Below are 16,005 nucleotides of genomic sequence, written 5' to 3' on the forward strand. Positions count from 1 at the left end.
GTAAGAGAAATTGGAGCGACAATTTAATAGCGGTTTCCACTACCGCAAACCGCACCCGCCCGAGAGTGCTTCGTTGGAACAGTGGAAACTGAGCGAGGATATATATATATATATATATATATATATATATGTATACAGGATGGATCCCTTTGTGACGCCGGCGCTCCGTTTTTCGCGCGGTGCAGAGTCCATACGACAGGATCCAGTCGTTAATATTTCAGAACGGATTCCTAGTCCCTTAGCTTTTTGGACTAGAAAAGGATTGCACTCACTCGTAGTGATTTGATGGAAAGGTCTTTTATTCTTGCCAAAAACCCAACGCGTTTCGCCTCTTCACGAAGGCTTGATCAAGGGACTAGGAATCCGTTCTGATATATATATATCATACGTCATGTGATCAAGGCCCGAGTGGGGGCTGAAACGCGTCATGGCGGACTGGTACAGAGAAATTTGAATAAAAATCTCAGTGATTGGCACCGAAGTCTGGGTCCGTTCTTCGTCTTCCTAATCAAGGCAGCATCAGAGACGAATTTACATTCATGTATATATATCTATATACACACACACATACATACACATATAGTCCGCAATGTTTCATCAGCTAAGGCATGAATCAAATCGTGCTTGCTCTTAATTGTTGCAACACCAGTGTTTATTAATTGAAGTCTGCTCAGCCGCCTACAAGTTTTGGTTCAGCTACTTTGCCAGACATCTTAAAACATGAATGACTTTAATGCTATTTCATTTTCGCAACTGATGTATATATACACATTCTTTCACATTTCTGAGTAATAACAATGACAAAAAAGTAATATTCTTAGTGCTTCACAATGAAATCCATTTTGAGATACTTGTTTTAAATATATGTACACACTCCATTAAACTAAGGGTGGGCGGATCTCGTGGAGTTGCACTATGCGTAATTCTGCGGGGTTGCATACAAACTCAGTGGAATTCCGCGGAGTTCAGCTCGCTCGTAATGACCCCTGGGCCTTGCAGTTTTTTCCCCAGTTGTGCGTGAAGAGCACCCTGCCGGCTTCAGTTTGCTGTGCTCCCTGCTCCCATCACAAGCTCCACATGGGATGAAAGGTCACACTGTGCTTTGGGAGGAGGGTTACCGCAGGAGCTGCAGGGCCTACATTGCGCCCCTGTCCCCTCCAGCACAGGGCCTTGGCTGCCCTAGCACCTTCTCCAGTTCCCAGAGGGCCTCAGGGCTTCCAATGAAGCCTAGGCTGGGAGGACTGGTCTGTGTGCGGCTGTGCAGGGCTCAGCACCCTCCATATGGTGAAGAGCAGAGCCGGGAGGCAGCTGCTGAATACTAGGCACACTCTGCATTCCTCAGGACTCTGCTGCATTCAGAGGAAAAGCACACATTATTTAACCCTCCTAATCCTCACTTCGCCGAGTGCCAGCACTGCTGTGAGTGATTATCTGATTGTCCAATCTGTCCTCCAACATGTCATTAATATTCCAGATCTGCCTACTGCACGGGTAGACCCTGTGTGGGCTGTCTCAGAGAGGATCAACACTGAGGACACCAGAAACTACAGCGCCTAGCAATCTCTGTGAAGACACCTTGAAGTGCAGGACCTTCAAACTCTGAGGACAGACTCTGCGAGGACGCTTCAAGGCACTGGGATGGGCAGACTTTGAAAAACATATTCTGCATGGACATCCCGAGGTCCAACTTCCGGATTATACACATGCTCACCCAATATACCCACTAGAATGTCTGCGATCCTCCAACCTACACTGGTCAGCAATGGGGGAAGCATGGTGGGTGTCGATTCTCTTCCAAGCTCCCCTCCCCTCACTTCATCTCTCCTCATCTGAGTGAGTTGTCCCTCATTCCTCAGCAGAAGAGATCTCCATTGTGCCTTCGCAACTCCTTTCACTGTTACTCACCACGTGTTCCTTGTGTAGATTTCGATTTCCTGAAGGCCTGCTATGGATACCATGTCAGAGAGAAGGGACGGGAGCTCGAAGCAGCCAAAGGATTTCAACGCATTCAACATGATTAGTGTAAGCAGTAAGAACTGAATGTTTAGGGGGTGGGCTGCGGTGGCAAACTCCACCACGTGGTGGAGTTGGATTCATGCAGCACACATGATAGTTACAAAATGGCATCTTTTTTTTAAGGGACGCCTACCTGTACATAAACAAACAATGGCATTTTGCTTTTTCCATGTGTACTGCACAAGGCATTTCTCCTCGTTTTACCATCTTAAGACCAGTTTTTACCTGGTCTTATTTTGGCACTGCCTCCTATGTACGCCACCCTTGTACATAGGGGGCAGTGTCAAAATGAATGGGTTTTGCGGTGGAACGCCTTCTGCAACACCCGCTGCCCACCCCTTTCACGCTAACCATAGCGTGAAAGGGAGCCTTATGTACAAGGCAGCGTTAAGCCACTTTAAGTTAGGCCACATTAAGTGGCTTAATGCAGCCTTGTTTCACGAGGTATCTGTTTATATATTTTTATATATTTTTTTAATTTAAATATATATATATATATATTTCTTTTTTAAATAGTAGGGGTTTTACTTACCTTACTTATGCTTACCTTGCATTGTAAAGGCATGCAATTTAAAGGTATATTTGTGATAAAGACATGCGTGGTAAAAGCATTGGCTAGTAAAGACATGCATGGTAAAGGAATTACAAGGTAAAGGATGTATGTAAAAGCAAGCCTTGTAAACACATGCATTATAATCTCAGACAACCAGAATAGAGATGGAGAGAGATATATTTGAGAGTGAGAGGAGAGGTAGAGTTGAGATAGAGAAGAGGATAGTTATATAGAGTTGTAGAGAAAGGGGGAAGAGGGAGAGTGAGGCAGAAGTGGTTAGTGAAGTAAAGAAAGACATGAGAAAGAAAAACTGGTAAAGCAGATGTATCATAGCGGCAGTTAGAGAACCATATAGGGTTTAGTGACCGGTGAGATAGAGAGAAATACGTTAGAGATAGCTGAGCTAGAGAGAAAAGTACACTAATCAGAGGAAGGTGAGGTGAAAAGTAAGCTAGAATGAGGCAGACAGAAAATTAGGTAAAGAAGTAAAGAGGAGTTAGGCCAGTAAGAGTGATGCTGGAGCAAGTGAAAAGTGAGGAGAGACAAAAAGTAAGGGACAAAGATAAGGACCAGTGGTGAGACAGGAACAAACAGAATTCACAGGCAAATTCAGAACTTGATGTAGGCACAGATAGGGAGAGAGGCTGAGATGGAAAAAGAGACAGAAGTGAGGAAGAGAGAGTGAGAGATCCCTTTACCAGCAGGTCATTTGCATAATAGGGCTGTGGACAAATGCCTACTTTTCCCTTTCCTAAATACAGATGTGCCCAAGCAGTGCCAGAACAATCCAAGGTGTCCTCTCCCTGCTGCATGCCATCTGGCCTCTCGTACTGCTGCCTAGCATGATGGTCAGACTACGAAAAGAAAAGCAGGAGTTGCTTGGATATTGAATACTAAATTAAGAGCACAATACTGTTAACAGTACAGCACATTTTCTATTCAACATTCCAGCAAAACATGCTCTTCTCATGGATGTTACTTATGGCTTCCAGGGTACCCACTGTGCTACTTTCTGAAGCAGTCGTCAGCACCTGTAGCTGCTCTGTCGATCTGAGTCATTCAGGGTTACCCCAGTCACCATTCCCCCAGCAGGAAGCAGGCAGATACTGCTCCCACGAAGCAACATCCCTTTTGGCTGTCACTGGGAAAGCTTCACCAATACGTACCCCAATACGTCCAGTTGGGCGGGAGATGTGGGACACTGGGGGACTAACCCACAGAGTGATAACCCTGCCATGCCACTGTCTGCTTTAAAGATGTTACAGTGTAACTCTTGCAGATGAAGGGCCAACAAATTAAAAGATTGCACTGGTAACGACAATAGGTCTGACATATGTTATAAATGAAAATGCAAGTGAGATCATTTGTGTTTTTTCCAAAGTTTTTATTGTTCAAGCTAAAGCAAATCCCAATGCTCCTGTCATGTAGCTCCTCAGGTAGGTCCCTAGAATTAGGGCCACAGATAGACACTTACCTTTTTCAAGATCTTGTCCCAGCTATCATTATAGCCACTTGTATAATTCTTCAGCTGTCTCTCATCATCCTCGGTCACTGTTCCGACAGGTACCACGCCCGAGGGAAAGTTCAGGATATTGAATAGCACTGTATAGCAAATGGCAGCTGAAAGGAAACAGAAAGAAACTACACATTAAAGAAACTACATGTCCTACTTGAGTAAAAACGCAGTTACTGCAGTTTAGATATTGTCCAAACAATGCAAAACGTACAATAACATGTTCACCAGGTTCTGCTGTGAATAATAGAGTGGCAGTGCACTAAATAGTAAATATGTACTCTGGAACATGGACGTCAATTCACCAAAATGCCAGGTTTAGCGGAAGTGACATCATATGACATTTAACCAAATTACATCACAGGAAGTGACATCCTCTCAACTTTTGCCATGATAAAATCACAGCAAGAGACATTCTGGAAGAGGATCAAAATTATTTATAAAACAAATTCGAAAATCGAAATAATAAATACACCATGTCTTGCTATTTTGCCAGTGTCAAACAGCATCCTCAGATACAGGGCTGCAGGGAAATTAAATAGAGTCAAGACTTTAATCAGTTGCTTTACAGTTAAGCACATAGCCCTTCAATGAGATCTGCAATATCTCATTATATGAAAATGCATAGCATTTTTGACACCTCATCACTAAGAAAAAAGGCGATCATTTAGATTTGCCATTTGTCACCTCTGGTAAACTCTGACAATTACAATAATGTGTTTTATATAGCGCTTCATACTACAATTCTGCTATTCTAAGTAATGTAAGTAACAAGTGTTGTTATTCCAAATGTAATGGCACTCAATTTCCTGACCTCAGGAGAAGAGATGGCTGAGTCTAACTGCCAGAATGAAATTTTTCAAAATTGTGGCCCGAAGATTAAGAATATATTATTGCAAACATTCCATTCACTCTGCTATACTGCCAGACAATACATATGGTAACAAACTACAGGAGGTAGAGGACAGGGTAGAAGTGTATAGCATTTAACAGTGTCTTTAAGAGTATCATTTAAAAAGCAATTTCTAAGGTAGCACAATTAATGGCTGTGAGCAAAGAAGGGGAGCAGGTAGACAATAAATTGCAGAGACGTGGTAAATGAGAAACATTTTCATATATTTAGTCATATATTCAAAGACAAAATAGCACTGTGTTACATTGAATGTCATGTAACCTGTGTTATACTGTGTACAAGTGCTCGTGAAGGAGTGAATGGCGCAGGTGACACATGAGGGAGTATATACAGTGGAAAAAGGGCGCAAACACGAGAAAGAAGCCCTAAATTACACTGTGAAAGTCGACGGCGTTTCACCCTTTATACAACTTTAGGCCATCATCAGGACCAGGTTATAATTAGTTAGGGCACAGTGCCGTAAGGGGAGGGCTGAGAACTGACCGTTCTCAGCCCTCCGCTGCAACCAATCACTTCTCCCTTTTTCTCTGAGCCTTGACACGGTTTAGTTTTCTGCTAGAGCGCTAGCCAGCCCCATTAATTAGTGGTCGTACAGCCTTGCCTGTTGTAATCATCCCGCTTGGGCTCACTCTTTTGCCATCATGGCCTTTCCCTTTTCTCCTTTAAACCATTCTCTTGGTTCACTATTGAGTGTTTTTATTCTCCCCTTACAGCACTGTGCCCTAACTTATTGTAACATGGTCCTGATGATGGCCTAATGTTGTATATAGGCCGAAACGCCATCGACTTTCACAGCGTAATTTATGGCGCCTTCCTCGTGACTGCCCAGGAACAAAGTGAAAACACAACACAAGAACAATCCCACAGCACTTTAGGAAAATAGAGTACATTTTAATAAATATTTGATACCAAAATGCCAAAAATCAAATCAGTATTACTAGAGTCATTAATTTTTAATGTTGAAAGTGATATCTAGGGCCTAAAAGATCAAAGTTCCAACCATGTACATCTAGTTGCGCAAGAAAGGGGCAAAGTCGAACGTTATTATTATTATAGTTGCTTATAAAGCGCTACTGACACCCTACGGGTAACCTGGCGCTATGTTAGAGTGTGTGCTGGGTGAGCAAGGACTACTGTCAGAGTAGGATTAGCGGGAGAGATGGGAGATGGCCCGAACATATAGCCAAGTTTTGATTCTTTTTCTGAACTGTGTCAGATTATCTATTTATCTAATGTCCAATGGGAGTGTGTTCCAGAGTCGAGGGGCTGCTATACAAAAAGCTCGACCTCCTGACTTAACTTTCCTAACTCTCTGCACCCTCACAAGGTTAGATGAAGAGGAGCGGAGCAGCCGAAGTGGAGTATACCAGCTAAAACTGTCCTGCAGAGATTTTGGCCCCTGTCCATGTAGAGCTTTAAATAATAGGCAAAGGGCTTTAAATTGAATTCTCTGGGGGATTGGCAGCCAGTGTAACTCCGAGAGGGCTTGCAAGGTAGAGGAACGACGTGGTCGTCCCAAGGTTATCTTTGCCGCCATATTCTGTGTTCTCTGCAGTCTCTCGATCAGATACTGTGGTGAGTTCAGAAGCAGAGCATTACAGTAATCTAATTTACCCAGAATGGTGCTTCGGGCTATCAACATCCTTGCTTCTGATGAGAACAATGGGAATATTTTCCGAAAGGCTCGCATCAAACTGAAGCAGCTCCCGACTGTCTTGTTGACGTGCTTCTCCAGCGTCAGTTTATTGTCAAACGTTACACCCAGGTTACGTATGGCAAGATTAGGAGTCAATGATACACCATCCGTACTTGGCCAGAAATTAGGTGGAAGCGGAGGAGGAACTCTTCCTGTGGCACAGTATAGAATCTCAGTTATCTCACAGTTAAATTGGAGGGAGTTCTCCCTAAGCCAAGTTGCTATATCCTGCAGGCATATATGAAAATCTGTTACAGGAACCGAATGCTCGCCTTCTAAGGACAGAATGAGCTGAGTATCATCAGCATAATTAACTAAATTGACGCCGTGAGATCTTATAATTGTAGGTAGGGGGCTCATATATATGTTAAAGAGGATGGGACTTATTGCCGATCCCTGTGGGACACCTTGCGGTATGTTTGAGAAACTGGAGCACAAGGGGGGAAGAGCAATTGCCTGCTGTCTGTTAGAGAGATAGGAGCGAAGCCACTTTAGAGCAGTTCCCGTCACTCCCACCTCCTCCAATCTGGACAAAAGGATCCCATGGTTCACCGTATCGAATGCGGCGGACAGGTCGAGGAGGATCAAGACCGCCGCTTGTCCCCTGTCCGCTCGCATTCGAAGATCATCCATAACGGTCACCAGGGCCGTCTCCGTACCATGTCCTTGACGGAATCCAAATTGCATCTTATCCAGGACATTGTTACTTTCTAGGAACTGAGATATTGCTCTACTAACCACTCGTTCCAGAATTTTTATTGGAAATGGCAGTAAAGAGATTGGTCTATAATTTTTCATGCAGGCTGGATCTAGTGTTGTCTTCTTTAGCAATGGCGTCACTGATGCCTGCTTCCAACATGTAGGTACTGAACCCTCCATCAGGGACTGGTTACAGATTTGCCGTAATACCGGAAATAGCTCCGAAGACAATTCCTTCCAGATTTTATGTGGTAGGGGATCCAGTGGCGATCCCGAGGAGTTATGGCCAACCGTGATGGAGCACAAAGTGGATTGGGCCCAGAGTCCCATTACCTTCAGACTTAGAAGACATTTTGAAGAAAAATGTCTGTGAATGTAAAGTTTAGATGGGCAAGGCAGCTGGTGGTGTCCGAGGAGGGGAACCACTGGTAGAGGTCACTGTGAAGATTCCTTTGCTTGGACATAGTCTCTTTTTTGGAAGTAGAACATTTCCAGTGGGACGTAGCTGAAGACAGTAAGCTGAAGACATTAGCCGACGAGGGCTCCACGGGGCCAGACAATCTTCTCTGAGGAGCCAATGAACAGGATTTGCTGATGCGGGGAAGAACATTGCAAGGCCGATCAGTGATGCCTCTAGTTAGGATCGACAGGCAGGTTGGTCCCAGTCTTCTTTCAGTTCTCGTGGCACTTTTTGGGCAAAATATTTTTAGGTCCCAAGTTTTGGATTTGGACTATCTGGACACCTTTCACACAACGTCCAAGGGCCCAGGACTCGACAGGCTCAACTTGGAGGGTCAGGACTCACTCAGGCTGGGCCCAGGTGTGGGTTCAAGATGGTTGAAGCCATGTCTATCCTTGCGACTCTGATTAGGAGGCCAGTCAACTAACCCTTGGAGGCACTCTGGTAGTACTGGGCTAAAGTAGAAGTGTGGGGCTCAAGCAGCAGGGCAGACCTCTGGGGGCTCAGAGCAGGTTTCAGGCAGCAGAGCTGTCCTTCTTGGTGCAGCAAAGCAGTCTTATGAAGTACACAGAAGGTTACATCAGCAAGCAGTCCGCTGAAAGTCCTTCCACAGGTCCAGTACGTGAACTGAAGAGTGGGTCTGAGGGTCCTATTTTATATCTGATGCATCCTTTGAAATAGGAGAAGTTTCTGGAGGTTCCCCTTTCAGAAGTGTTTCTACACTCCTGCCTCCCTGTCCTGCTCCCAGTATGTCTGTATGCACAATAGTCTAGTACAATTGGGGCTGTGCCCAGGTCTGCTCCCCCATCCTGCCCGATTAGCCCATCCATGCCCACCTATTCCCTCTATTGTGTTGTTAAATGGTAGCGGCAGTTTCAGTCGATAACCTTTCAAGTATTGCCCGGCGGTAATCGCCTCTTATACCATTCGATGATTAACCAACAAAAGAGGCAGGCGCCGGAGACTGGAAGGCAGGAAACAAAGTTTTATTCCGTCGGAGCAGAACACATCAGATCGGACAGCAAGGTATCGTCTCGAGGTGCTCTAACCACATCTCTGAGGCCTGGCCTCTTATACACAAGTTTATTGCTTTATTACACGTAACACATTCTTGTTGAGACTTTGATGTACGGAAAGACATCCTTGGAATCCCCACTTCAAGCTCGTTCCCACACATATCTACAGTAGAAGTCCCCACCCCACCCACAGTAGGAGATGGCTATCACACAGCTGGACATTCTGCCAATTCCCGGGGGTGTGTGCGACTGGTCGGGTCTCAGGGGGTGGGGGGCCTTGATCTACTGTAATCCCTTTGATGTGAGGTGTTTCCCTTACAGTAGGGGCAATAAACTGCATCCGCAGGGCTAGGTGATGGCCTGGGATCGGTTCGAACAATCGGGCGCAGAGGAAGGGGGTTATCAAAAGGATGTATGACCATGTATGGGATGAAAGGAGGTGTTGGTCAGGCGCGGGATGTGGTTCCATGGCAGGGTCGCGCAGAAGGAGATGGTTTATGGCCCATGTATGAGAGAGCGGGGGGGTGGCCGGCGCGCGGGGGATGTTTGCAGCGCCTGAGGGACGCGCTGGCGATCGGCAATGAGACCATGGTGCCTAAAATGGCCGTCGCACGTTTTCTGCGTGTGGCGCTTGGGGAGAGACAAGATGGCGCAGATAATGTTCAGATACGAAATAAATTTCCACAGTGTGGCTGTCTGAGAGAAATAGACAAAAGTCAGCTGTCAACTACGCCCAGTCATATTACCCAGAAACAGGCTACAGGCACTAAATGGTTAGGACAGGAAATGCCAACTTTCTAAAAGTAGCATTTTCGAAATTGGGTCTTAAAATCTGACTTTACAATTAAAGAGGATTTTAAATTACCATTTCTCAGACACCAAACATGACTTTTCTAGCTATTTCCGTTCAAACGTTATCACTTATTAAATGTATTGTTACCCTACGAGAGGTAGGCCTCACAGTAGTGAAAAATGAATAGGTGAGTTTTTCACTACCAGGACATGTAAAACTTAAGTGTAATGTGCAACTTTTTATTTACAATGCACCTTACACTATGGGCTGTCTAGGGCCTAGTTTAGGGGTGACTATTATGCAATAAAAAGAGAATTTTAAACTTGACAAGGGTGTCATTTTGCCAAGTCGAATTGGCTGTTTAAAACACGGAATGAGACAAAGCTCACCACTGAATTATTGAGCGAACCTTGACAACATAAGTGTCTTGGAATGATACAGGACTACTCAGTCTAGGTGGTGCCTTTGTGACGCGGTTGTTAGCTGGTATGAGTGGCCTTGGCTTTCACCGGTCACTGGTTGTTCGCCTCAAGGGTCCAGATAAGGTGGACGAAGTCCTCGTGCCCTGAAGAAATTGCCACTAGAGATAGGCAATGAAACATGTCGGCCCAACTTTAATTGGTCTGCTAACATGCAGTATGTTTTTAATTTGAATACACCCATGAGCTGTGAATAAAGAATGGTTGCGGTGGGTTTATCTCAATTTTAAATAAGCGAGGTTGAAGTGTGTGATGTTCTCACATATTTTCACCAAGTTCACTATCTTTCTGGACACCTGTTTGTTTACATTTTTCTTTTACAATGTTGCAACCTATGATGATAAACGTGGGCATAACTGGTGATACTTAACCAGCAAGCTCGCTTTGGTGTTGCGCACGTGAGGTGCTACCTTGTTGTCAGCACTTTTTTCATTTTTCAAAATGTGTTTTCACTTTGTAACACAGGATTATAGGTCTATACACCTGTGAGTTCACAGGGTATTTTGAAAATCTTGTTTGGGAACCCAGTGACTGTTGACTTTGGGTATGGTTCTGGTTTTAAGTACACGGTCATTGTGAGGTGGGACTATTCTCCCATGTTTAACTAAGGGAGATTGACGAAGAAGAAAGTGATCTCTCATTCCTGCACACAAAGTAATACTAAAGAAGTACCGTGCTATAGATTGGGTCTCGTGTGTTGTATTTTGTTTAAAACAGCCAACAGACTGCATTGGTGGGCCTGGGACATGTTATAGGGGACTACTTAAGTGGGAGGCACGATAAGTGCTGCAGTGCCTTTGGTAGTATTTAATTTACCAGCCCTTGTTTTATGGTATACCACTTTGCTGGAGACCTATAAGTAAATTAAATATTCCAATCAGATGTAAGCCAACTTTACTATGTTTTAGGGAGTGAGCAGGAGCACTTTAGCACTGGTCAGCTGTGGTAAAGTGGAAAAGTCCTAAGGCCAACAAAAACAAATTCAGAAAGATTAGAAGGGTGAAGGCAAACAGTTTGGGAGAGAGGGGGGCCAAGTTCAACAGGTGGTAAGGGTTATTTAAGGGTTTAGCAGTGGGTAGTGGTAAAGGCAGCTTATGAGTAAAATGTAAAAGAAAGGGAGGATTTGGGAGATTTCCACCAATAAATAGAAATTTGAGATTACAATTATAAATATATTTATATATATTTACTGAAAAAAACAAAGGTTACAGTAATGTTATAGTTAGGTGACGGTGTCAGTAACAACATTAACATTTTGAACTAAAAAGAAACAGAAATTCACTAATTATATTTAGAAGAGAATGCTGACCTTACTATAACTACCTAGTGGGATTTATGTATATATTTATCCACACACATACATATATAAATATATACACACACATATATTTATATATATATTATCTTCTGGCAGTCGCAAAATTATCAAAACTTATGGCCCACTCCGGTCAGCTCTTATCTTGAAAGTTTCGGGGTGATTCGGCAAGCGGGGGCCAAGAAAAAAGGGGGGTCCCAAAACATGTTTTCTCCATGTTAATTCCCATAGGAAACTTTAGACACGGCTACAGCCCGAACTGCTGAACGGAATTACACCAAATTTTGCAAAAAGGTAGCCCTTGGTTCAGAAAGAGACCTTTTTGTTAAACGGCGTAAATCCATTCAGTAGTTCCTGAGAAATTCAAAAAATAGAGGTCGGAAAATCAATTTCCCATAGGAAACTTTAGACACAGTTACAGCTTGAACTGCTGAACGGAATTACACCAAATTTGGCAAAAAGGTAGCCCTTGGTTCAGAAAGAGACCTTTTGTTTTTTAAATGGTGTAAATCCGTTCAGTAGTTGCTGAGAAAATAAAAAAATAAAAGTTTCGATATTTAGAGGCGCGGTGGATCCGTGCACCCTCCCGACCAGGAGCTTTATTCTAATTGTCTGTCAACACTCCAAACCTGGAAGTGTTGGCAGCCATCTTGTGCCCCAGTAACCGAGGCACAAGAAAACAGAAAAAGAAATGTAAAAATCAAGAAAAGGGGGCAGGGTAGAAACACCCTGACCCCCTAGGCCTGCTCAGGGGGTCCCACAATGAACCCCAGGGCCCAACAAAGCATATTTTTTAAAAACAATAATTGACCGAATTCATGCTGGGTGAGCGAATCCGGCCAAGATAAAAAAACCAAAACAAAGCGCGGACTCCCGGGGGCATGCTGAAATAAAATTGCGGGAGTCCTGGAGACCCCCACAGCCCGGGGACAGCCACCCCCCCAGGGATTCGCTAAAATATTTGTGTGGTGGCACATGGCCCCCCCGTAGCCCCGGGAACTGCCACCCTCTGGGGCTTGTTTTTTAATGTTTGGGGGCCTCCAAGGACCCCCAAACCCTGGGGACCACAACCCCCTGGGGCTTTCATTAATTTTTTGCGGGGGCATACTGCCACCCCAGCAGCCCTGGGGGACCACCAACCACCAACCCCGGGGCTTCTTGTTTAAAAAAAAAATCTGTGTGGGGGGCTCGAGCCCCCCCACATGCCCCAGGGACTGACACCTCCCCGGGGCATTATAATACAAATTTGGGGGTCTGTTAAGGACCCCCGAGCCCTGGGGACCACCACCTCCCCAGGGCTGTGTATTGGTTGGGAGGGGGCCCCCCTCCTGGAGCCCTCCATGGCCCTGGGGACCGCCACCCCCCAGGGCCGGCTCTTGCAGTGTCCCGGGGTGCCCACCCCCGGGACACAGCTGTTTGCTATGGCAGGGCGGGAGCCTTGCGGCTCCCGCCCTGCCATAGCAAACTCTGATTTGGATTTTGGAAGAGAGAGCAGGAAACCTGCTCTCTCTTCCAAAATCCAAACCTGATTGGAACTTTCCCCCTGTGCAAAAGCAATGCCGGCTCCCGCGGGGGCATTGGGGCTCCCCCCACGGTCCCCAACGAAGTGGCCAGGCCCCACGGGATGGGGTCCCTGGGGTCAGAAATGGCCCATGAGGGGGCCACGTCAACCCCCCTCCCCCATAATAATTTGGCGCGTTTTAAGATGGGGAATTAATTCCCCTTCAATCCTGAGGGCCCCTGGGGGCCAAGTAGCCCACCAGGTACCTCCAGTAAGCGCCACAGGCCTGCATTGCAGAGAGGTGGTCCAGGCCACGCCCCTTTTTACACCTCTCTGCAACGCAGCTCTGTGGCGCTTACTGGAGGCACCTCGTGGGCTAGTTGGACCCCACGACCCTCAGGATTCAAAGGGACTTAATCCCCCAACTTAAAATGCGCCACAGGGTGCGTTTGCACAGTGGTGAAGGGAGGGGGCGTTGTCTGAGGTGACATGTGTGCAAACACACCCTGTGGCGTGTTTAAAGTTGGGGAATTTATTCCCTTTCTGTCCTGAGGGCACCTGGAAACTAACTAGCCCACCAGGTGCTTCCAGTAAGTGCCACTGTACTGTGTTGCAGACAGGTGGTCCAGGCCATGCCCCTTTTTACACCTTCTGCAACACAGCTCTCTGGCGCTTACTGGAGGCCTGGTGGGCTAGGTGGACCCTAGGGAGCCTCAGGATTCAAGGGGACTTAATCCCCCAACTTAAAATGCGCCACGGGGCGGGTTTGCACAGTGATGAAGGGAGGGGGCGTGGCCTGAGGTGACATGTGTGCAAACACGCCCTGTGGCCCGTTTTAAGTTGGGGAATTAATTCCTCTTCAATCCTGAGGGTCCCTGGCGGCCAACAACCCCACCAGGTACCTCCAGAAAGCGCCACTGCGCTGCTTTGCAGAGAGGTGGGCCAATCCATGCCCCTTTTTACACCTCTCTGCAACGCAGCTCAGTGGCACTTACTGGAGGTACCTGGTGGGCTTGTTGGACCCCAGGGACCCTCAGGATTCAAGGGGACTTAATCCCCCAACTTACAACGCACCAGGGGGTGCGTTTGCAGAGTGGTGGAGAAAGGGGGCATGGCCTTTGTCTGCCTCTCACCAATCCCACTGTGTGGGGCTTACTGGAGGTAAAAGGTAGGCTAGTTGTCCCCTAAAGGACCCCCAGCAGTGAAGGGGACTTCAATCCTCATCCAAGAGCATGCCAGGGAGTGCGTTTGTAGAGTGGTGTACAAAGTGGGCGTGGCCTGGTACAAGTATTTACCAGTGCTGCTGTGTGGGACTGACTGGAGGTAATATTTTGGGAAGTTGGTCCCCAAGGATGTCCTTGGGTGCCAACTACCCCTCTTGTTACCTCCAGTAAGTCCCACACAGTGGGATTGCTAAAACGTCTTCGGAGTCCATGGCCCCCTTTCTCTACCACTCTGCAAACGTGCCTCTTGGCAGACTACGGCATGGGGGATGAAGTCCAATTTAGTCCTGAGGGAGTTTGGGGGCCAAGAATCCCTCCTGGTACCTTCTGTAAATCCTATGCAACGGAATTCCCGAGCGTTGGTTGGACGCCCAGCACCCTTTCTTCACCATTCTGCAAACGCGACTACTAGTTAAAGTAGCATATTTCTGCACCTCTGACATAGAGGTAGTTTTAATCCCCCTGCCCTATTATGTACTAGGGCCTTACAGAGGAGGTCATGCTAATCACAGGGGAACCCCAACGCATAGTGTTCCCTAGTGTATGTAGGTGTTTTCACTGTATTCTAAGTGTCTTTTAGCATAGCACTGGCTCTAGGCCTGGTTAGTCAGAGTCAGTTACCACCAGTACCCGTCTAAAAAAGTTGTGGGCACAGGATGATTTTGCACCATGGCCTCTTTCTGCTCCTCTGTTGGTTCTTTCTGCACATGTCTTGCTTCTTCCTGCACTTTTCTTCGTCTTTGTGGACTTCTGTTGCTTCCATCTGCATTTCTTTTGCTTCTTTCTGTGCGTTTTTTCTTCTTTCTTTACATGTCCTACCTCTGTAGGCATAGTTAGAAACTAGCATTTAAAAAACGTTTGAAATTCACTTAAAAAACTATAGGTTTCAGGCACGTTATAGTTAGAAATTAGCATTTAAAAAACCTTTGAAATTCACTGAAAAAAAACATTTGTTTCAGGTATGTTATAGTTAGAAATTAGCATTTAAAAACCTTAGAAATTCACTGAAAAAACCATTTATATACTCCAACACACATATATACTGCCTTTCACATATATAGTTACTCACACATGTACCACTGAGATATACATTCACTCACTAACACACCCATACACACACTCACCCACCAATACAGTCCATCACAGATGCACTCTTGAAACCATGCACCTAGTGAATCACCCACTCACACATCTATGCACAGAGTCTCACACACCCCAACCACACAAACACTCAGGCACCCATACAGATACTCAGACAACCCATCAATAACCCATATAGACACTCATGTAGCTAATCGCAAACCCATGCAGTCGCTTACACACCAACAGACAGACGGATACAGACATTCACACAGTTTACTCACTAACCCATGCATTCAGTAAGATATGTTTAATCACTCACTCATAGAGTCAATCACGCACCTACTAAATCATCCATTTAGACACTTATACACCCACTCATTCTTCAATACGCCTTTCCCTATTTATATTAAACATATTTAAACTTTACAGAAACACACAGTCACTGGATGATGTCGTCAGTGATGTCATCAGTGGTGTCATTTGAGATGTCATCAGAGATGTCATCAGTGATGTCACTGACCATGTCATGAGTGATGTTATATGTGACGTCATCAGCAGTGCATTGTGGGGGCGTGAGTTATAGTTAGCTGAACTAACTATAACAGGGGAATTTCTCTGGTTTTGTACGAGTGAAATGTTCAACTAACTATAACCTTCCCTAAAACCTATGGTTTTTTCAGTGAATTTCTAAGGGTTATTAAATGCTAATTTCTAACTATAACATGCCTGAAACCTATGTTTTTTT

General features: G+C 45.5%; 1 protein-coding gene across 1 annotated transcript in view; it reads right to left on the reverse strand.

Moving 5' to 3' along the window:
* Positions 1–16,005, reverse strand: part of LOC146835058 (vitamin D3 hydroxylase-associated protein-like) — a 686,483-nt gene that overhangs the window by 46,543 nt on the left and 623,935 nt on the right. Inside the window, exon 14 of the mRNA XM_085602724.1 lies at positions 4,044–4,189. Within this exon, the coding sequence (XP_085458850.1) occupies positions 4,044–4,189 (146 nt within the window). The remainder of the gene's footprint in view (positions 1–4,043; positions 4,190–16,005) is intronic.

The sequence above is a fragment of the Triturus cristatus genome, chromosome 4_2 (assembly GCF_964204655.1).
Source record: "Triturus cristatus chromosome 4_2, aTriCri1.1, whole genome shotgun sequence".
Lineage (NCBI taxonomy): Eukaryota > Metazoa > Chordata > Amphibia > Caudata > Salamandridae > Triturus > Triturus cristatus.